This window comes from Ranitomeya variabilis, chromosome 6, assembly GCF_051348905.1.
Source record: "Ranitomeya variabilis isolate aRanVar5 chromosome 6, aRanVar5.hap1, whole genome shotgun sequence".
Classification (NCBI taxonomy): domain Eukaryota; kingdom Metazoa; phylum Chordata; class Amphibia; order Anura; family Dendrobatidae; genus Ranitomeya; species Ranitomeya variabilis.
In genome coordinates, this window is record NC_135237.1 from 316,534,700 (window position 1) to 316,557,001 (window position 22,302).

At 43.7% G+C, this 22,302-nt stretch overlaps 1 protein-coding gene across 2 annotated transcripts in view; it reads left to right on the plus strand.

Moving 5' to 3' along the window:
- Positions 1-22,003, plus strand: part of CDH20 (cadherin 20) — an 818,630-nt gene extending 796,627 nt beyond the window's left edge. For both annotated transcript variants that reach the window (XM_077269730.1, XM_077269731.1), the window contains 3 exons: positions 4,551-4,668; positions 7,218-7,469; positions 20,603-22,003. In XM_077269730.1, the coding sequence (XP_077125845.1) occupies positions 4,551-4,668; positions 7,218-7,469; positions 20,603-21,096 (864 nt within the window). In that variant the 3' untranslated portion in view covers positions 21,097-22,003. The remainder of the gene's footprint in view (positions 1-4,550; positions 4,669-7,217; positions 7,470-20,602) is intronic.
- The last annotated feature ends 299 nt before the right edge of the window (positions 22,004-22,302 follow it).

The window sequence follows — 22,302 nt, forward strand, 5'->3', positions numbered from 1 at the left end:
CTCCGAGTATTTGTTAGTGCTCGGAGATTTAGTTTTCGTTGCCTCAGCTGCATGATTTACAGCTGATAGACAGCTGGAATACATGTGGGGATTCCCTAGCAACCAGGCAACCCCCATATGTACTCAGGCTGGCTAGCAGCCGTAAATCATGCACCTGCGTCAACAAAAACTAAGTCTCCGAGCAGTTACAAATACTCGGAGACCCACCCTAGCATGCTCGGGAAAACCTGAGCAACGAGTACACTCGCTCATCACTAATCATATAGACAAGGTGTGTCTATCTTGTGGCTCACAACCAAAAGTTATTGATGTGTGTCCTTGATATAATATATACTAATTTGGTGCCATAACAAAATTGTAAAACACACTTGATTTTATGAAGGGTATATTTGGCACAATTGTGACTTTGCATGTGTCAATTTTATCAGGACATTCATTATTAGATATAACCTTCTCCAATAGTAAAGACTCCTATCCCTAATATATCACCAATTGGGCATCAGAGATTATAGATGGACCAGATTTTGTACAAAGTGCATTGTGCAAATATCCCCTTACATGTGTCAATCTCAGTACAGGGGCACACAGTAAATGTACCCTTCTCAGCTGGCAAATATACTATGAAAGTTCCCATGCACATAATATATGTGAGTTTGATCCATACACAGAGATCTCATTTTAAACAGATTACTATCAATTTATTTTAGAAATGTGTATTAATATCAATAATCCACAAGCATTCTAACAATTGTCCCACATAGAAAATATACGTGGAATGGATCTGTGTGCACTGCACTTATTAATATGGTGGATCGAATAGCTCCATATAAGTGTTTATCCGAATATCTATAGTGCTTACTGAATAGCTGCCTCGGTAACCTGGATACCGGGAATGCTCCCGATAATCAGCTGTTCGGTGCCGCATCCCTACTTATTACCTACTGTATATGTTATATCATCCAAAATACACATGTGCTCTGCTATTTTTAGAACTCCTATAGAAATAAATGAAGACTGCCATGCATGCACAGCCACCTGTCCATTTACATCAGCCATAAAAATAGTCAGGGAACCCCTGTTCTCGAGGTATAAGGCACAGAGTTGGAACTCACATCTATTAGGGTACGTTCCCACGAACCGGAACTAGCAGCGTTTTGGACTCAACGTATGTTCTTTGCGTCCAAAGCGCTTAGTTCTATTGAACGCAGGTAAATTCTCATGTGTTCATTGAACCATGCACCTTTACCGCATTCAATATACTCTATTGATTACATTTCTGTTGCGGAGGCTACTGACTCCGCAAAAGAAATTGACATGCTGCGGTCTTGATAGACACACCACATGTCAGTGTCATATTCTATGGTTCAAAGTTTGAACATTTGCCAATTAGCATGTGAAGCAGCCAATGTCTATAACCTGGATAGGTTTCAGATCTATTAGTTTGTGCTTATTGGGTGCACTGCAATTCATGCAGACTGGTAATGTAAAACGGATAAGATTATATACAGCTGTGTGAAAAAGTGTTTGCCCCCTTCCTGATTCCCTATTTTGCATGTTTGTCATACTTAAATGTTTCAGATCACCAAACAAATTTAAATATTAGACAAAGATAACACAAGTAAACACAAAATGCAGATTTTAAATGAAGGTCTTTGTTATTAAGGGAAAAAGAAATCAAAATCTACAGGGTCCTGTGTGAAAAAGTGATTGCCCCCTAAACCTAATAATTGGTTGGGCCACCCTTAGCAGCAACAACTGAAATCAAGCTTCTGCGATAACTGACAATGAGTCTTTTTCCACGCACTGGCACAATTTTGGCCCACTCATCCCTGCAGAATTGTTGTAATTCAGCCACATTGGACGGTTTCCAAGCATGAACCACTTTTTTAAGGTCATGCCACAGCATATCAATGATCGGATTAAGGTCAGGACTTTGACTAGACTACTCCAAATTGTTAATTTGGTTTTTCTTAAGCCATTCAGAGGTGGACTTGCAGGTGTGCCTTTATTTAAAAACTGGTTTTTGTGTTTACTTGTGTCATATTTGTCTAATATTTAAATATGTTTGGTGATCTGAAACATTTAAGTGTGACAAACATGCAAAAAAATAGGAAATCAGGAAGGGGCAAACATTTTTTCACACAGTTGTATATGGCAAATAGAAGTCAGGAAACAGGGCCAAACCTATATCATACCAAAGGAAAATAAAAACAGATTTGATCTGATTCCACTAAATTAAAAGCTAACTAATATTGCAAATAACTTCTTAAGAGAAGAACATTTAGGATATCAAACCAAAAATTCCAATTGCAGACACGTGTTTGGAGGTGTTTGCCTCTCTTCGGTGCAAAAGCAAAAGAACGGATTCGGCTGGGTGACAGACCTCTGACAGGATTTCTAAGGGATAAAGTTTCTACTTGTGGAGAGTGCCAAGTCAGCATCAGGAGACTTATAGGCCATTCAATGTTCATCTGGGAATGTAAATATGCAAATAGGCTCTTCAGAGAAAAAGAGTACAGGAACTTTAGTGCCTGTAGTGAAAAACAAGAACCGAGGGATATGGATATCCCTGTGCCATCACCAATCTGTGATGGAGCTTACACAGTCACAGCTCTCTGGCACCCCTTAACCTCAGGTCAGTCAGGGAACTGCACCTAGGATAAGTAGTAGCCAGAGAGACTGCGCTGTCACTTTATGGTTATCGGGGCACTCTGCAGTGAGGTCGGTATATATATCACCAGTCCCAGGCCGGGAATATATATATAAACCTCCAGTCCGTCACTGCCAGGATCCCCCATTAACACCAGAACTGGGTGCTGCCACCGGTTCCTCATTAGATATAAGCCCGGTCTGTTAGTAAGCTTATATCAGGTCAGGAACGTAGCGTATAAGTACTAGCCGGAATCACAGGTTTCGAGACAAAACAGCAGCCGAAAATGAATTGATATTTTAATTGCCGAAAGGTGCACTAGATAATACAAATATATACAGAGTAATATATAGATATTACAGCCAGAAGTACAGATAAAGGTAGGGTACGGGTATGGGATTGCAGTTAGCTATATGTGTCACGTTACCATTAATTATAACTTGTGAATGAATGGAAGCTCTAGTATCCACAGGCACCTTCTTAGTTTCTGGTCTGTCTCCAAGCCTGATGTGACATGGCTTCCATGGCAGAACAATGAGAAAGCCTAAAGGCGTGTAGCTAGCTTTTAATGCCTAGGTAGCTCCCTCCCATATTCACCACTGCCCCCCTCTTGTTGGATTGAAATCTCCTCCCTTGAACTCCTAGCTGAAATAATTCCCAATATCTAGGATGGGTCATAACTTCCTAGTGGGAGGTCCAAACGGGACAATTGACAACCCATTTGTTGGGGCTGGACCAATATGGAGAGTCCAAACTTGGGTCAGCTACGTGGTTCTGGAGAGCCAGCCTCGATAGCTTGGTATCCAGGACAGCTAGAGAAAAATTAGGCACAGGGGTGTGTGCGGAGGGCTCCCAGGGTTCTGGTAGTATATTGGACTTAACCCTGAGATGCACGGTACTCTCATAATTCACCTCTAGGTGTCGGTGCCCAAGCGTCTATGCTTTCCCTTGATAGCTGATTGACGTTGGCCTCCTTGCACAAAAGACAGCAGGGAGTCCCAGATCTGCTCCTCCTCACCTTCATTAACACGTGGCCTCTATTTCTGTGGCCATATGGTAAAATCATGTTCCTTTGGGAACTTGAACTTGTGTACTTATCCCAAGAGTGGGGGCCACAACTCTGCTGTGAAAGGAGATCTCTGGATAATCTATGGAGCCTGAATTAATGAATCCAAAATGGAGTCTCTCTCGTCCCTCACAGTGTCATGGGGTTAATGATTCTTATCCTAAGTCATGTGACAAGGCCCTTTAAAGGTTCAGTATTGACTTTCATTGCTACTTCCAGAAGGTGGCACTAGAGTTTGTTAATATTGGTGACTTAAGTGAAGACTCATGTCCATCTTGAGCTTGATTACATGAGCTCTGTCTTCACATTTCTATTTCCTCTTATTTGTTAAGGTAGGATTCACAGTGTTATGGTACACCATTTTACGGTGAAGTTTGGGGTTCCTTCATAAGTTTTATAATTACACAATGTATCTCTGATTACTAAAGAGAACCATTAGCTTCACCAAACGAATGCCATTGCTGAGTAGAGTACTAAAAGATGAGCCCTATGTGCTTGACAGCACCGCTATGTAAATGTAATCAGAAGTGCTGAACAGAGGTCAAACAACCAGATGAGGGCTGTTTTATGCATAAAATGGGTACACTATCCAGGATTAGGTCCACCCTCTGTGCACTTGAAGCCTCATTTACATAAAGATTGAAAATGGAATTTCTCAGTGATGGAACATCAATTTGTAACCAGGAAGGTGTTTGTACTTGCATTTTTTTCACCCTACTTATCAATGTCACTTGTTTTATGACCCTAAAGCTTTTGACAGGTTGGTTCCCTTTAATGTCATATTCAAAAATGCATCTGATAATTTTACCTGTTATGTGTATATTTGTGTTTCAGCTAATTCAGACTGTAAGCGCAATAGATCAAGATGATCCTCCAGAGGGTCAACATATATACTATAGCCTGGCTCCTGAAGCTGCTAATAATCCGAATTTTACATTGAGGGATAACCAAGGTAACCTATGGAACCTATATTTACTGTACACTTACATCAATCTATCTGTGGCTTTCTTTACATTTTTTTCTTGCATTTTTAGCCATGCCATGAATTTTATGCCTATTCAACAATTTGTTTGTTTTATTTTGTTCACAAATTCGGGTTGTTGTTGTTGTTTTTTCCTATAGAGGATTTTTTCTAAGGGGAAAACACATGAGTAAAACACCACAGCTAGAGCATTCAACATTTAAAAAAAACCACGCAACAGAAATGCTGTAGCAAAAACATCCAGTTGGAATAGAAAAAGCCCCCAAAAATGCAGTTTTTGTAGCCTGTTACATATTTCACTATTAACTAGTAGACTCAATCTGGCTGCAATGTTTCTTTTGCAACAAATAAAAATTAGAAAAACACAGCATTTTACCAAAAATCTGTGAAAAATCCCTTAATATAACAAATAATTTATACAAATGCAATGTTAAAATATGTGAGCTGCATTAGCTCAAATCTTTACTCGTGTGTAGAGTGGTATACCGCAGTGTAATAGCATTGGACTTTATTCATATAAGCATACTGTATAACATATTACTATTATTTATTGTTAGGTAATACTAATATTCATAGATTCATACATGTACGGCGCAAGTCGGGAGTGGGTGTATGGAACGGAATGTGATGGCTTTGTACTACAGCCAAGACCTTCCGCTAACAATTGCGGGTGCAGAAGTGTTAACCTGTTAAATGCCACTGCCAATCTCTGACAGTGGAATTTAACATGCACTGGCATGCGCTTCATTATCTCACCCATCGGCGCCCGTGACTTAATCGTGGGGCACCGATGAGTTGTCATGAAAACCGGGGGCAGCTGATGACCCTTGTGCTTGTCATTACAGAGCATTTCTGGCCAGGCTTTGAAGGAGACCGTGAATTTTGCTATATGTAGCAATGCTGTGGCATCGCTATATATAGCACAAGTGATCGGACTATCACATCTAAAAAGTCCCCTAAGGGGACAAACAATAACAGTGAAAAGTTAAAAAAAAAAACCTAAAATTTCAAATAATCATTCTTTTTCCCTATTGAAAAAAAAGATATTGAAAAAAAAATACACGTGTCATATCGCGGTGTTCAGAAGTGTGGGATCTATGAAAATCTAAAGACAATGAACCTGATCAGTAAACACGTAAACGAAAAAAATTCAAGCACACCAAGATTGCATTTCTGTAAGGGTATGTGTCCACGTTCAGGATTGCATCAGGATTTGGTCAGTATTTTACATCAGTATTTGTATGCCAAAACCAGGAGTGGAACAATTAGAGGAAAAGTATAACAGAAACATATGCACCACCTTTGCATTTATCACCCACTCCTGGTTTTGGCTTACAAATACTGATGAAAAATCCTGACCAAATCCTGATGCAATCCCGAACGTGGACACATACCCTAACAAGCGGTCAAAAAGTCACATCTATTTCAAAATGGTATTAATAAAAAAAAAAAGTCTCACCCCGCAAAAAAATAAGCCATCACACAGCTCCATTAGCTGAAAAATAAAAATGTTACGGGTCTCGGAAAATGGGTATATAATCTCCCCCCAAAAAATTTTGCACCCCTAAAATAATAAAAAGCTAGACATGTTGAGTATCACCGTAATCATAATGATGAGGAGAATTATATTGGAGGTCATAATTTCACTGGACTTGGATTTTTTTTCTCATTTTCCAGTACACCATGTGATAAAATGAAAGGTTTCATTCAAAAGTACAACTTGTCCTGCAAAAAAAAGCCCTCATATGTCAATGTGGACAGAAAAATAAAAATGTATGTCTCTGGGAAGAAAGGAGGAAAAAAGAAAACACAAAAGTGGAAATTGGCACTGTTGTGAAGGAGTTAATCAAAGTGCAGCCGGGAAACATGGATTTTCTGAATATCCCTCTAAATATGGATAAAAAAAAAATACTTTCAAAATGATTTCATTATGCTTGCATGAATAAGACCTAACAATAATTACCTTAAGGGTATGTGTCCACGTTCAGGAAACGCTGCGTTTTTGCCGCAGCGTCAAAAATGCAGCGTCCAGATGTTACAGCATAGTGGAGGGGATTTAATGAAATCCCGTCTCCACTGTGCATTAAAAAACACATGCGTTTTTCCCGCAAAAACGAACGCACATGCGTTGCGTTTTTTCAGAACGCAGCATGTTGCTACAATGAGCAAAACACGCAGGAACACCGCAGGTGACCTGCCAGTGACCTCAGGTGCATTTTTGGTCAGGATTTTACCTGCATAAAATCCTGACCAAAGCCTGAAGCAAGCCTGAACGTGGACACATACCCTAATACATAACCTGTTATACTGTGCAGACTGTGAGCCCTCGCGGGCAGGGTCCTCCCTCCTTATGTACATGTGTGCCTTGTTTTTTGCTCATGTTTATTGTACTTGTCTATATTTGCCCCCTTTTTCACATGTAAAGCGCCATTGAATAAATGGTGCTATAAAAATGTATAATAAGATAAATAATAATACTGTAATTTAACATTGATTGTGCTTGTCTTCATGTCTACTAGATAACACAGCCTGGATCCTGACTCGAAAATCTGGCTTCAAACAAAGTGAACAGAGCATCTTTTACATCCCAATCTTAATAGCAGACAATGGGCGCCCAATGTTGAGCAGTACTGGTACTCTGACCGTTCAAGTCTGCAGTTGTGATCAAGATGGTGATATAATGTCTTGCAGTGCGGAACCATACACTTTACCCATAAGCCTAAGCAGAGGAGCACTGATTGCTATCCTCGCCTGCATTTTTGTACTATTAGGTAAGCTATACTTATTTATAGAAGCCTTTTTAGTATGTTATTGTAATGATAAATGCCCCCAAAGCTTCTGCCTTTATTAAAGGTAATCTATCAGAAGGTTTTTGTTATATAATCTAAGAGCAGCATGATGTAGGGACTGAGACCGTGATTCCAGTAATGTGTCACTTGTTAGGCCAGTCTCACACGTCCAGATAATTCCGGAACCGGAGAAATCGGTACCGGAGTTATCCGTGTCCGTGTGCTCACGTGGCACATCAGTGTGGCACACGTGCGGCAGCCGTGTGCCGACTGAGGACCACACGGACCCTGCAGGAGATAGCGCTACAGTTAAGCGCTGTCCCCTGCTTTTGGTGCTGAAGCCAGCATTCATTCCTTCTCCCCAGCAGCGTACGCTGGAGAGAAGGAATGAAAAATCATGTTTTTTAAAAAAAAATTTTGCTTAAAATAAAGTTTTGGGTCACCTCCCGCCTCCCACCCCCGCACACCCGCCCGCTTGCAGAGAAATACTCACCCAGCTCCCGCGATGCGTCCTCTGAGTGCCGACTTCAGCACCAAAAGCAGGGGACAGCGCTTAACTGTAGCACTGTTTCTCCAGCGGCGGTACTTGCACACGGAGGAGAGTGCACACTGTTCTCCGTGTGCATGTGTGCGGAATGTTTTGCGGACTGTGCTGCCGGAGAAAAGCGGACATGTTTTGCACATGGACACACGGTCCGCGAAAAATCACTGACATGTGCAGAGACACATTGATTTTAATGTGTCTACGTGTGTCAGTGTCTCCGGTACGTGAGAAAACTGTCACTACACGTACCGGAGCCACTGACATGTGAAACCGGCCTTAGGCTATTTGTTGCTGTTTCAGTAAAATCACTGTTTCATCAGCAGGAGATTATCACTGCAGGACAACTAACCTCCAGCCTCAAAGTCACCTGCTCTGTGCAACCCCGCCCCCACCAGTGATTAGCAGCTTTCTATCAATGTGCAGTGTAGACAGCAAGCTGCCAATTAGTGTTGTGGGCGGGGTTATACAGAGCTCAACATTCAGAGAAAGAACTGCTAGATCTGCAGCAGAGAAAAACAGGTAATGTTTCAAAATGCAGACCAACAAGCGACACATAGCAGCGCGATGCAGGGGCTGGGACCTCGATTCCATCAGATTACATAGCAAAAACCTGGTAACAGATTCCTTTTAAAAGATTATTCCCAGCATTGAAAGAAATTCTTGAGATCTGTGTGGCTTTAGCTATGGGGACTCCTACCAATACCGAGTATGGGGCTATAAAATGTCCTGTCCATTCAAAACTGCAGACACTTTGGTGGAACTTGACAGACCTCATGATAAGTCATTAGTATCCATTAAGGGCCACCGCTATGTCTGCCTGATCTAGTACAGCCATGTGGCTTCCATTAAATACTGAAGCCACAGCACTGAAATAAACCTTACTTAAACTTCAGAAGGAAACAGTTTGCAAGTTTATTAAATGGATTTGGCTTAGTTTGTGTTGCCTTCTTCTTGCTTTCAGGAAACAAGGGCTGTAAATCTACTCATTTGATTGCATTAGGTTTGTAAGTTGCAATAAATAATACATTAAAATAGACAGAACTTCTGAGGTTCATGCAATAAGGGGGCACTTATATTACATAAAAGACCAGAAATGCACACACTTTATATGTCGCTGGACACTGAGCTGACAGATTGCTTTATTGTCCATATTAATTTCATGACATCCCTGGGTCTTATTAACACTCGGAGGCAGCTGCTGTATTATAATGTAGAATTTGTGATCTCTAATCTTGTGCTCCATGCATGTAAATGAGTTGTCAGCAGGTGATTGTACTGCATGATATTCTCTGCAGCTATCCATTGGATATACATAGAGAGGTTTTTTTAATTCAACATTTCAGGACTGTCTGTATGGTTTATAATGACCATGTACAACACAAATACTTCTGGCATTTGTGGTCCCTGCGGTCAGTACACTTCACATGCTCTGAAAGCGAATGCTGGTTTTCAAATGTGTGTCCAGAAGGCATTTTTCTAGTGAGCTGTCATTATCAGCAGACCAAAGATATATAATTTAGACAGTGCAAAGCATGATGAAGAATACCAACAAAGTGCATAATTTAATGACATACAATTATATACATAAGGAAATGGATAATAAAAACCTAAGACCACTGAAAGCTTGAAACTTCTGGTTTTAGGATGTGTGCACACGTTGCTGATTTTTTGCGTTTTTTTCCCATATTTTCGCTATAAAAACACTATAAAACCACAAAAAAACATACATTATGCATCCCATCATTTAGAATGAATTCCGCAATTTTTGTGCACATGATGCGTTTTTTTCCGTGAAAAAAACACATCGCGGTAAAAAACGCAGCATGTTCATTAATTTTGTGGATTTTTTGCAGATTTCCCACTATATTATGCATTGGGAAATGTCCCGAAAAATCCGCAAAAAAAACACACCAAAAACGCCCAAAAACGCGCAAAAAAATGCATGCAGATTTTTTGCAGATTTCTTGCAGAAAATTTCCAGTTTTTCTCAGGAAATTTCTGCAAGAAATCCTGAACGTGTGCACATAGCCTTACAGTCATTAAGGCCGGAGTCACACTAGCATAGAATACGGACGAGTGCTTTGTGAGAAAACATCGCATAGCACTCGGACCAATGTTAATCTATGGGGAAGCTCACATCAACGTTTTTTTTTCTCGGGCGTAATCTATGCGTGAGTGAAATTGCAGCATGCTGAGATTTTACATATATATCATCCGAGTCTCGCCAATGCAAGTCTATGGGTGCGAGAAAAAATCGGACACCACACGGACCATCAGTGTGACTTGTGAGAAATACACACACATTTTCCTCATTTCAACCCATTGAGTCATTAAATTAATTGGGGAAAAAGCAGTGAGAAATCTTAAGCCATACACCTGTCATACGGATTGCATACAGATGTCATACAGACACATAGATGCGAGGAAATCGCATCATCACATTGCAAACGCATTAGACACGGATGACCATACGGAGAATATCTGTGCGACTCTTGGCCGAGAGAATCGGACCTATTTTTCATGCGTTAAGTGTGACGCCGGCCTAACCCTCAGCATCACACACCCTCCTACTATGGGGCTGTTTAGTAGTATTTTTGTTTTTCTGAGTCAAAGGTAATTTATCAGTCATTCATTCAAAGGTTTCCAACAGACAAAAACAAATATGAAAAAAGGTGCACCAGGGGTGAGACAAGCTCGCCCGATGCCAATATAAGGGTTTTAGAATGTGTCCTTTACGTTGTGCAGCTAAGACACCCTGCATGCAAGTCTCTATCAAGTGCAGGCAAGCCTGTGTTCACATAGTGTTTATAGCGTATGTCATAAAGTACGCTCTGAGGGCAAACCAAAGAAAGTATTCGGTTAGTATTACTGACTCATCATCTGAAAAAAAGTATTGGACATATGTTCAGGAAGTATGCTATAGTATACTTCTTTTCTTCAGAACTAAAAAGCATCATGAAATGTTAACTAATATCTAATATATAATTGCCTAGAATACTACTTCCTGCAATTTGTGCCAACTTCCGTGGCTTTGTCCGGAGCTAATGTCCGGAGCTAATGTTCGGAGCTAATGTCCGGAGATAAGTGACGTCACCAGTGTCCTACACCCAGGCAGAGCACAGTGGCCCCAGGCAGAACATGGGGCCCCAGGCAGAGCACAGGGGCCGCAGGCAGAGCACAGGGGCCCCAGGCAGCATATGGGGCCCCAGGCAGAGCACAGGGGCCCCAGGCAGCATATGGGGCCCCAGGCAGAGCACAGTGGCCCCAGGCAGAGCACACACCAAATCGGAGGCCGAGGGGCCCCGCCAACCAAATCGGAGACCGAGGAGCCCCGCCCACCAAATCGAAGGCCGAGCGGCCCCGCCCACCAAATCGGAGGCCGAGGGGCCCCGCCCACCAAATCGGAGGCCGAGGGGCCCCGCCCACCAAATCGGAGGCCGAGGGGCCCCGCCCACCAAATCGGAGGCCGAGGGGCCCCGCCCACCAAATCGGAGGCCGAGGGGCCCCGCCCACCAAATCGGAGGCCGAGGGGCCCCGCCCACCAAATTGGAGGCCGAGGGGCCCCACCAACCAAATCGGAGGCCGAGGGTCCACACCAACCAAATCGGAGGCCGAGGGGCCCCGCCCACCAAATCGAAGGCCGAGGGGCCCCACCCACCAAAGCGGAGGCCGAGGGTCCCCGCACACCAAATCGGAGGCAGAGGGACCCCGCCCACCAAATCGGAGGCCGAGGGGCCCCGCCCACCAAAGCGGAGGCCGAGGGGCCCCGACCACCAAATCGGAGGCCGAGGGTCCCTGCCCACCAAATTGGAGGCCGAGGGTCCCTGCCCACCAAATCGGAGGCCGAGAGTCCCTGCCCACCAAATCGGAGGCCGAGGGTCCCTGCCCACCAAATCGGAGCCCGAGGGGCCCCGCCAACCAAATCGGAGGCCGAGGGGCCCCGCCAACCAAATCGGAGGCCGAGGAGCCCCGCCCACCAAATCGAAGGCCGAGCGGCCCCGCCCACCAAAGCGGAGGCCGAGGGGCCCGGCCCCACCCACCACATCGGAGGCCGAGGGGCCCGGCCCCACCCACCACATCGGAGGCTGAGGGGCCCCACCCACAACATCGGAGGCCGAGGGGCCCCGCCCACCAAATCGGAGGCCAAGGGGCCCCGCCCACCAAATAGGAGGCCGAGGGTCCCCGCCCACCAAATAGGAGGCCGAGGGTCCCCGCCCACCAAATCGGAGGCCGAGGGTCCCTGCCCACCAAATCGGAGGCCGAGGGGCCCCGCCAACCAAATCGGAGGCCGAGGGGCCCCGCCCACCAAATCGGAGGCCGAGGGTCCCCGCCCACCAAATCGGAGGCCGAGGGTCCCCACCCACCAAATCGGAGGATAAGGGGCCCCGCCCACCAAATCGGAGGCCGAGGGGCCCCACCAACCAAATCGGAGGCCGAGGAGCCCCGCCCACCAAATCGAAGGCCGAGCGGCCCCGCCCATCAAAGCAGAGGCAGAGGGACCCCGCCAACCATATCGGAGGCCGTGGGGCCCCGCCAACCAAAGCAGAGGCCGAGGGTCCCCGCCCACCAAATCGGAGGCAGAGGGACCCCGCCCACCAAATCGGAGGCCGAGGGGCCCCGCCCACCAAAGCGGAGGCCGAGGGTCCCCGCCCACCAAATCAGAGGTCGAGGGTCCCCGCCCACCAAATCGGAGGCCGAGGGTCCCCGCCCACCAAATCGGAGGCCGGTCCCCGCCCACCAAATCGGAGGCCGAGGGTCCCCACCCACCAAATCGGAGGACGAGGGGCCCCACCAACCAAATCGGAGGCCGAGGAGCCCCGCCCACCAAAAGTAAGTGCGGCCCCAAAAGTAAGTGCGCCCCCGGGTGCAAAAGTAAGTGCGCCCCCGGGTGCAAAAGTAAGTGCGCCCCCGGGTGCAAAAGTAAGTGCGCCCCCGGGTGCAAGAGTAAGTGCGCCCCCGGGAGCAAAAGTAAGTGCGCCCCCGGGAGCAAAAGTAAGTGCGCCCCCGGGTGCAAAAGTAAGTGCGCCCCCGGGTGCAAAAGTAAGTGCGCCTCCGGGTGCAAAAGTAAGTGCGCCCCCGGGTGCAAAAGTAAGCGCGCCCCCGGCCCCGGGTGCAAAAGTAAGCGCGCCCCCCAGTCCCGTGTGTGAAAAGTGCTGCTGTAAAGCTGGTAGCGCTGTTCAAGCACCATGTATTTCCTTCAGGAAATGCCCATCTAATATATAATTGCCTAGAATACTACTTCCTGCAATTTGTGCCAACTTCCGTGGCTTTGTCCGGAGATAATGTCCGGAGCTAATGTCCGGAGATAATGTCCGGAGCTAATGTCCGGAGCTAATGTCCGGAGATAAGTGACGTCACCAGTGTCCTACACCCAGGCAGAGCACAGTGGCCCCAGGCAGCATATGGGGCCCCAGGCAGAGAACAGTGGCCCCAGGCAGAGCACAGGGGCCCCAGGCAGCATATGGGGACCCAGGCAGAGCACAGTGGTCCCAGGCAGAGCACAGGGGCCCCAGGCAGAGCACAGTGGCCCCAGGAAGAACATGGGGCCCCAGGCAGAGCACAGTGGCCCCAGGCAGAGCACAGGGGCCCCAGGCAGAACATGGGGCCCCAGGCAGAGCACAGGGGCCCCAGGCAGAGCACAGGGGCCCCAGGCAGCATATGGGGCCCCAGGCAGAGCACAGGGGCCCCAGGCAGCATATGGGGCCCCAGGCAGAGCACAGTGGCCCCAGGCAGAGCACAGGGGCCCCAGGCAGCATATGGGGCCCCAGGCAGAGCACAGTGGTCCCAGGCAGAGCACAGGGGCCCCAGGCAGCCTATGGGGCCCCAGGCAGAGCACAGTGGCCCCACGCAGAACACAGGGGCCCCAGGCAGAGCACAGGGGCCCCAGGGGGCATATGGGGCCCCAGGCAGAGCACAGTGGTCCCAGGTAGAGCACAGGGGCCCCAGGCAGCCTATGGGGCCCCAGGCAGAGCACAGGGGCCCCAGGCAGCATATGGGGCCCCAGGCAGAGCACAGTGGCCCCAGGCAGAGCACAGGGGCCCCAGACAGAACATGGGGCCCCAGGCAGAGCACAGGGGCCCCAGGCAGAGCACAGGGGCCCCAGGCAGCATATGGGGCCCCAGGCAAAGCACAGGGGCCCCAGGCAGCATATGGGGCCCCAGGCAGAGCACAGCGATATTTTGGACCACTGTGCGGTGTTTCAGACCCCCTGTGTGATGTCTGGGGCCCTGTTCTTAAGTATATTAAAGATTAAAGTAACGTATATTAAAGTATATTATAGATCAAATTTGACACGTTTATGAGCACCATTGAGTGATATACTCAAGAATGACATAATTTTTCAACATTTTATGGTTTCAAACTGTAAACACTCAGAGTTTTTTTTACTTCAACCAGAAAACCTTAACGGTTCATAAAAAACTTGACTGTTCAGGATATGATAAAAGTCATAGTATTCTGAATCTTTAACTTATAAAGATACCTTTACATGGGATGATTATTGGTTCCAGAGAGGCTTTCGGCCGATAATCGTACACATGGCTGGTGACAGGACAATACAATATAAACGTTCAAAGGTAAACACTGATAACATTAAAATCTAATATATAATTGCCTAGAATACTACTTCCGGCAATTTGTGCCAACTTCCGTGGCTTTGTCCGGAGATAATGTCCGGAGATAAGTGACGTCACCAGTGTCCTACACCCGCTCAGGGTGGACAAAGATATATGCCTTCGTGGTGCGCGGCACTTTTCTGATTGGTTGCCGCCTGCCGCGAGCGACCAATCAGAAATGTGCCGTACTGTCAAGAATTGTCAAGAGCTGGTGAGTGCAGCCATTTTTTGTTCTTTCTTACTATTATTTATTAATTGTATTATTCTTACATTTGAATAAATAAAGTATATATGGATTCTAGACTCCCGATTCTTTAGAATCGGGCTGCCATCTAGTTGTGATGATAATTTTGTAATTTTTTTCACCATTCCTACATCACCCATCAAAATTGTCTAGCAAGCTCTGCACCTCTCTTATGAATGGTGTACTTTTATCCATGTAGTTTTGCCTACTGTTTTCTTCCCTTCTGTTTCAATATTGATTCCCAGATTTCACATTGCATTTTATTTCGCTATGCTCTCCTTTAAGTGTGTTGATGCATGATCATAGCATTACATGGGCAGTTAGAGTCCATACCATCTCTGCCTGCTTTGGTTCCACTGTGATTATCATTCTCACTATGTTTTCATAAACAAACTAATATATCATGAGTATACAGTGTGATAGAAGCTATCTAATCATCATCAGTAACTGTGATAGTAATTTCTGTTCCATCTGTGGAGAACCTCTGTGGTTCAGTTCATGCTGTTACATCATAAAACTGTTTTAGTGACTGGGATAATGACCCCTCTTCAGGGACATAAAGGCATGTAATTCCCAGTAGGTCACCATGAGGTTACATGACTTTAGGAGAAGAATACCATGATTTGTCAGATAGAAAGGAACAGCTAAATAATTTAATATTTGCTTATTACATATATAAAAAGACTAGCAATATTTTTTTAAAAAAAACATTGGAGCACTACTTTGATAAATTTAAATCCACTCAAGTCACTCATAACACTGTAAAACTAAAGAACCATTTATCTACAGACTGCCTGACAGACCAAACTGGTGGTATAAACTAAGCATGTAGAGTCTGGTTCATCATTTAAGACACTTTTCTTTTTTTATCTTGTGGTAATCACTAACGTATTTTGTGCCTTATTCATAAAAATGCGTTTCATGCATTTTACGCAAATATTTTAAAAAAAAATCTGTCTTTAATCATGATTGCAACTTTTTATGCTCCCTCCTGAGCCCTAAACAACTGGCACTTTTCACCAACTTCAGAGGAGGATATGGCCACTTAACTCCTAGAATAAACCACATCCATCAGGACATTTCGCATGTCACGCTATCTTGTCATCTTTGAGCCTGCTACAGAAGAGAAAGCTACCCAGCTTCTCGCTTCTTCTCTCCCTACAACCTGCACCAGTGACCCTATTCTCTCACATCTCCTGCAGTCTCTCTCACCGCTGGTCACCACTCACCTAACTAAACTATTTAACCTCTATCTTTCTTCAGGTATCTTTCCCTCCTGATTTAAACATGCCATCATAACCCCTTTATTTAAAAAACGTCCGTCAACAACAACTGCACTGCTAACTACAGATCTGTCTCTATTCTTCCCTTCATCTCTAAACCCCTGAAATGCTTTGTCCACTCCCATCTAATCCGCTATCTCTCAGATCACTCTCTTCCTGACCCTTTACAATCTGGTTTCTGCTCTTTACACTCTAATGAAACTGCTCACACTGAAGTCCCTAGCAATGTATTAACAGTTAAATCCAATGGACACTGCTCCCTGCTGATTCTCCTGGATCTCTCTGCTGCACTTGACACTGTGGATTACCAGCTCCTGCTCACTATGCTGCCCTCTATCGGGCTCAAGAACAATGTTCTCTCCTAGTTCTCCTCCTACCTCTCTAACCGCTCCTTCACTGTGTCTTTTGCTGGATCTTACTCTTCTCCTTGTCCCCTTACAATCAGGGTTCCTCAGGGCTCAGACTTAGGTCCCCTCCTCTTCTCTCTATATACCGCCCAAATTGGACAAACAATTAGTAGATTTGGGTTCCAGTACCATTTCTATGCTGATGGCACCCAATTATATACTTCTTTCCCTGACATCCCCCAACCCTAATACAAAATACCAAGGATTGTTTGTCCACAATCTCTGACATTATGTCCTCCCTCTATTTGAAAATTAATCTCTCAAAAACTGAACTCCTTGTGTTTCTCCCCTCTACTACCCTAACCTTACCTGATATTGAAATTACCTTGGGGGGTTCAACCATAACCCCCAAGCAGCGTGCTCGTTGTCTTGGGGTTGTATTTGACTCAGAAATTTATTCCCTATATCCAATTGCTCACTTACTTTTGTCACCTGCATCTTAAAAACAACTCAATAATCCAACCTTTTCTCACCATTGAAACTGCTAAAACTATTACTGTCACTCTTATTTATTCTTGTCTGGACTACTGTAACTCTCTATTTTATTGGTCTCCTTCTAACTAAATTTTCTTCTCACCAAACCATCTTGAGTTTGGTAGCCAGGGTCGTATTTCTGTCCATACGCTTCACGGATGCTTTCCACATCGTTCTGGTCATTACACTGGTTGCCCATTCGCTACAGAATACAATATAAACTCATCACTCTCACCCACAAAATCATCCATGGTTCTGCACCACCCTATAAATTCTTGCACATCTCTGTCTATCACCCTACATGTACCCTCAATTCTGAAACTGATCTAAGAATAACATCCTCCATAATCCAACCCTTGCACCTACTTCTCCAAGACTTCTCTCATGCTGCACCAATTCTCTGGAATGCACTACCCCAGTTGACCCAACTAATAACTAGCCCCCATGTTTTTAAGCGTGCTTTTAAAACACATCTCTTTAAACAAGCCCAACACCTCAACCCACTAACCTAACGCTGTACTCTTCCCTCCTTCTAAATATTATGCAGAAGCTGCTCCCTCCTATTCATCTGTCTCCACACCCTCCATGCACACCATAACTGCAGTTGATTATTACACTTAGTCATACTGGCTGATGACCGGATCATGCAGCTTCACATGAAAATCCCTATTTATTATAATTGTTGGACCTGAAGTAACAAGCACATTTCACCTATTGTGTCCCCCTATTTCCTTGTAGATTGCAAGCTTGCGAGCAGGGACCTCACCCCTAATGCCACTGTTTAAACTTTCTAACCTTGTATTGAATTTACTGTCTTTATATGTCACCGCTTAATTGTAAAGTGTTGCGGAATATCTTGGCGCTATATAAATAAAATTATTATTATAGATAGATATACAGATGAATAGATATAGACAAATAGATAACATATAGATAAATAGATATATAAGTAGATAATAGATTGCCAAATAGATAATAGATAATTTCTACTTCCTGCTCCTAACATGCACCATTACTGTTTCCTCCTTATACAGCAATGTTATGTTAGAATCTTAAAGGGAATCTGTCACCAGGTTCTTGCCACCTAATCTGAGAGCAGCATATAGGCACAGAGGCCCCAATTCCAGCGATGTGTCACTGGGTTGCTTGGTGTAGTTTTGATAAAGTCACTGCTTTATAAGCAAAAGATTATCACTAGAAAGTATATCTGCAGCCATGTACTCCTTCATATTTATGAGCTCTAGCTCTGTATAACCCAGACTCCACCACTGACTAGCAGCTTTCTGTCTTTGCACAGTTTACAAAGGGAACTGTCAATCAGTGGTGCGGGGGGGGTATACAAAGCTTAGCGTTCAGAAGACTGCAGCAGATAAACAGTTATTTTATCAAAACTGTAGCAAGCACCCTAGTAAGTGATACATCTCCGTAATCAGGATCTGTGCCCCTATATCATGCTGCTCTCAGATGGGATAAACAAGCAAAATGTGCGGCCTGAGACAATTCTGTCTCTACTGTACATTCCAACAACTCAATGTTTTGTCACCAGTTCATAAAGTAAATATGCAATTTATGAGTATGAGTTAAAACATAACTTTTAGTAAGCTATTAAAATTCCATAAATAATTACACAATACTAAATTACCAATGTACAACAGGCAAAAAAGCACACAAATGAACACTCCACTCCACAGTGATGGATATAAGCATGACAGATGCTGTCACTAATTGTGGTGAAAGGTTGTCTTGATAGGTGAATACTGACAGTGCGCAGCCAACCATAGATGGCTCCTAATCATGAAAGATCCACATGGTTGGTAAAGGTAACTGTCTAATAGATCATTAGTGGATTATAATAAAAGGCAGTTTAGTAGTGGAGCGCCAGGAGGTAGACCCAGAGAGGGGAGAGGGGAGAAAAGGTGCAGAGTCCCCCGCAGCTTCCAGCCAAACACCTCTAGTGGAGGACGCGATAGAAGGGAAAATGAAGATCGGTCTCAGGAGCGCAGAAAGAAGACTTGAACACCAGGTTGTATTTGAACCACAACGCGTTTCAACGGATAACACTGTCTTCATCAGGTGTTCAGTTTCCAAATGCCCACCTGATGAAGACAGTGTTAGCCATTGAAACGTGTTGTGGTTCAAATACAACATGGTGTTTGAGTCTTCTTTCTGCACTCCTGAAACCAATCTTCATTTTCCCTAATAGACCATTAGTGACTCACAGGGGAAAAAGTGGAAAAAAGGAAGAGAACCATTTCAGCCATCAGTCAAATTCAAAGGAGGTAGTCCTAGCACAGCATTTGGTCCTGCAAAGACTTGTCCGTCCTCCAGATCGGGGCTTGAAGATTGCCATATTCATCCCTATTTGGTCTATATAGATCTTGATTACCTCAAAACTTCCATCCTTAATAGGGCAGTTCACAACTGATTGCTAGGTCCAATACAGGGAAGCAGGTATCATAGCCCTTGTATACTTGGATATATGTATTGCCATCCTCTGATGACCTTGAAAGGAAGAAACGCATTGGTAGGAGCACCATACACGTGTAGGGTATTGTCTGCACAAGGATAGCTGTGATAGCTGTGGACTGTTTTTGTAAGGACGGGAGTTTTGGAGTAATCAGGGCCTATATCCCCTTCATGACCAATGATATATAGTTACTTTATTGGCCTTGTCCCTGCCTTTGATACAGGCTTACAAGCTGAGCCTGCATCTTTCCATGCACTTGATGGCAGACTTAATCAGCCATCAAGTGCCTCTAACAGCCACGTGTGGTTCTGAGATCCACCTCTGTCTGTTAACCAGCTAAATGCCGCTGTCAATTATTGACAGCGGCATTTAACACGCGCAGACAGAAAGCACGTCATTGATCCAGCCCAGCAGACAATCACAGCTTAAAATCTCCTAAAACAACTATTAAATACAGTATAATAAAAGGTAAAAAAAATTAAACAATATAAAAAAATTAAAATAACAAAATTTCATATCACCCCCCTTTTGCCCCATTAAAAATAAAACAATTAACAAAAAATAAAATATATATATATATATATTTTATATCGCCAAGTTCAGAAATGTCCAGTCTATCAAAATGTAAAATAAATTAATCTGATCGGTAAGTAAACGGTGTATTAAGAAAAAAAAATATGATGCTGGAAATACCAAGCAAAATTTCAATGAGAGCTGCTAGTAGGATTGCTAGAGAGGCAAATCAGAACCCCCACTTGACTGCAAAAGACCTTCAGAAAGATTTAGCGGACTCTGGAGCTGCGGTACATTGCTCTACTGCTCAGGGATACCTTCACATATATGGCCTTCGTGGAAGAGTTATCAAAAGAAAACCTTTCCAGTGTCCTCACAATAAAATTCAGCATCAGTAGAATGTAAAAGAACATCTAAACAATACATAAATAAAATAGACATAATGGGTGTACAGAAGAACAATAATCCCATGAGACCCTTTATGTGGCTGCAGGACTTTATATTTTGCTAAGGTTGCACTGGGTTTTATCACTTTTTTCATCTTTATTCTTATTTTTTTTGCTTTTCAGTGCTAGTCCTCCTTATTTTATCCATGAGAAGGCAGAGAAAGCAGCCATATACTATTGATGAAGAGGACAACGTTCATGAAAACATTGTAAGGTATGATGACGAAGGAGGGGGAGAAGAAGATACTGAAGCATTTGATATCGCAACGCTATGGAGTTCAAGGGAGACACATGTTGGAAAAAGCAGACAGGACATGCAGCCAGAGATTGAAAGCTTGTCTCGCTATGTGCCTCAGACGTGTGTCATGGACAATAATGTACACAGCTACATGTTGGCTAAACTCTTTGAAGCAGATACAGATGTTTGTGCACCTCCTTTTGACTCTCTTCAGACATATATGTTTGAGGGAGAAGGATCAGTGGCTCAGTCCTTAAGCTCATTACAGTCTTTCAGTACAGACTCTGAGCAGAGCTATGACTACCTTAATGACTGGGGTCCTCGGTTTAAAAAGCTTGCTGAGATGTACGGTGCCAAGGATAAAAAGGCATCATTGTGATAACAAGTGGAAAACAAATGGAGATTTTATGCAGGGCTCCAAGTCCCACCCTATGTGGATCCATTTTCTTTGAGGGCATCATTAATAGTTAAGCATTATAAGAAAGACAAGATGATGGATTTAATGTACAGATTGCGCTGAAATTGGATCAAATCTTTCCCTGGATCAGCTTTACCGGGTCAACAAAAGTAAAGAAAGTTCGACAGAAAACATTGATGGAGTGAGAAAGACAAAATATTTCTTGGATTCAAGACTTTTAAAGTCCAAGAATATATATTTTTATACCACACAACGTCTTTACACCTTGTTCAAATATATACTGTTGCAACTCATTTTGCAAAGAAAATATTGTTTCATAATTTATAAATTCTCACTTCAAAAACTTTAAAAGATATGTAAAAAGTAAAAAAAACATAACTGTGTTTAGTACATTTCTATTACCAATGTTTGGTCTTATATTTCTTTCTAGTGACCCACTGATACTTTTAATAGTCTGAGATCCAATATAATAATACTAATAATATCCTCCCTTTTATAGAAACTGTATGTGTTTTTACCTCTGTAATTTGGTGGCATGCCTGAAGAAGAAAATGGGATTAAATACATTCGATTTCACAGGGTGTGTCACTTCCATGTGCCAAATGCCAATATCAGATGCCATTAATGAGGGTTATTAGCTAATTTAAGAGGTTTATCTAGTATGAAAAGTTTTAAGGGATTCCCCTGTATATTTATGTCAATTTATACCCAGGACTGTTTACATTCATGCAATAGATGCTCAACTGAAATATCTCCCTAAGAAATGTAAGTTAAGTTTTGTACATTTGTCAATAATTTTGGTATATTAAATAAGATGTACTGAATGTCCAGTACTTTAGCACTTCTTTAATAAAAAGTTAAAGTTGAAGGACATGTCTTGACCTCTTGCTATAATATTTTCCAAATGTTATCAGGATGTGGCAAGTATTTTATTTTATAGCTTGACACATTTCCAAAACCAATGTTAAAACAGTTTTCACCCTTTAAATTTCTCATGGATGCAGCAGTGAAACCAAAAGTACATCAAGTAATGACTCAAACCAGTGATTGGCTGCAGGAATCATTGATGGAACTGCACACCAGTGATGCCCACTTTTGAACAAAGAATGACAAGGAAGAGCATAATTTGTGCTTTTTTGATAATCCCATTCATTTGGCTATAAAGGT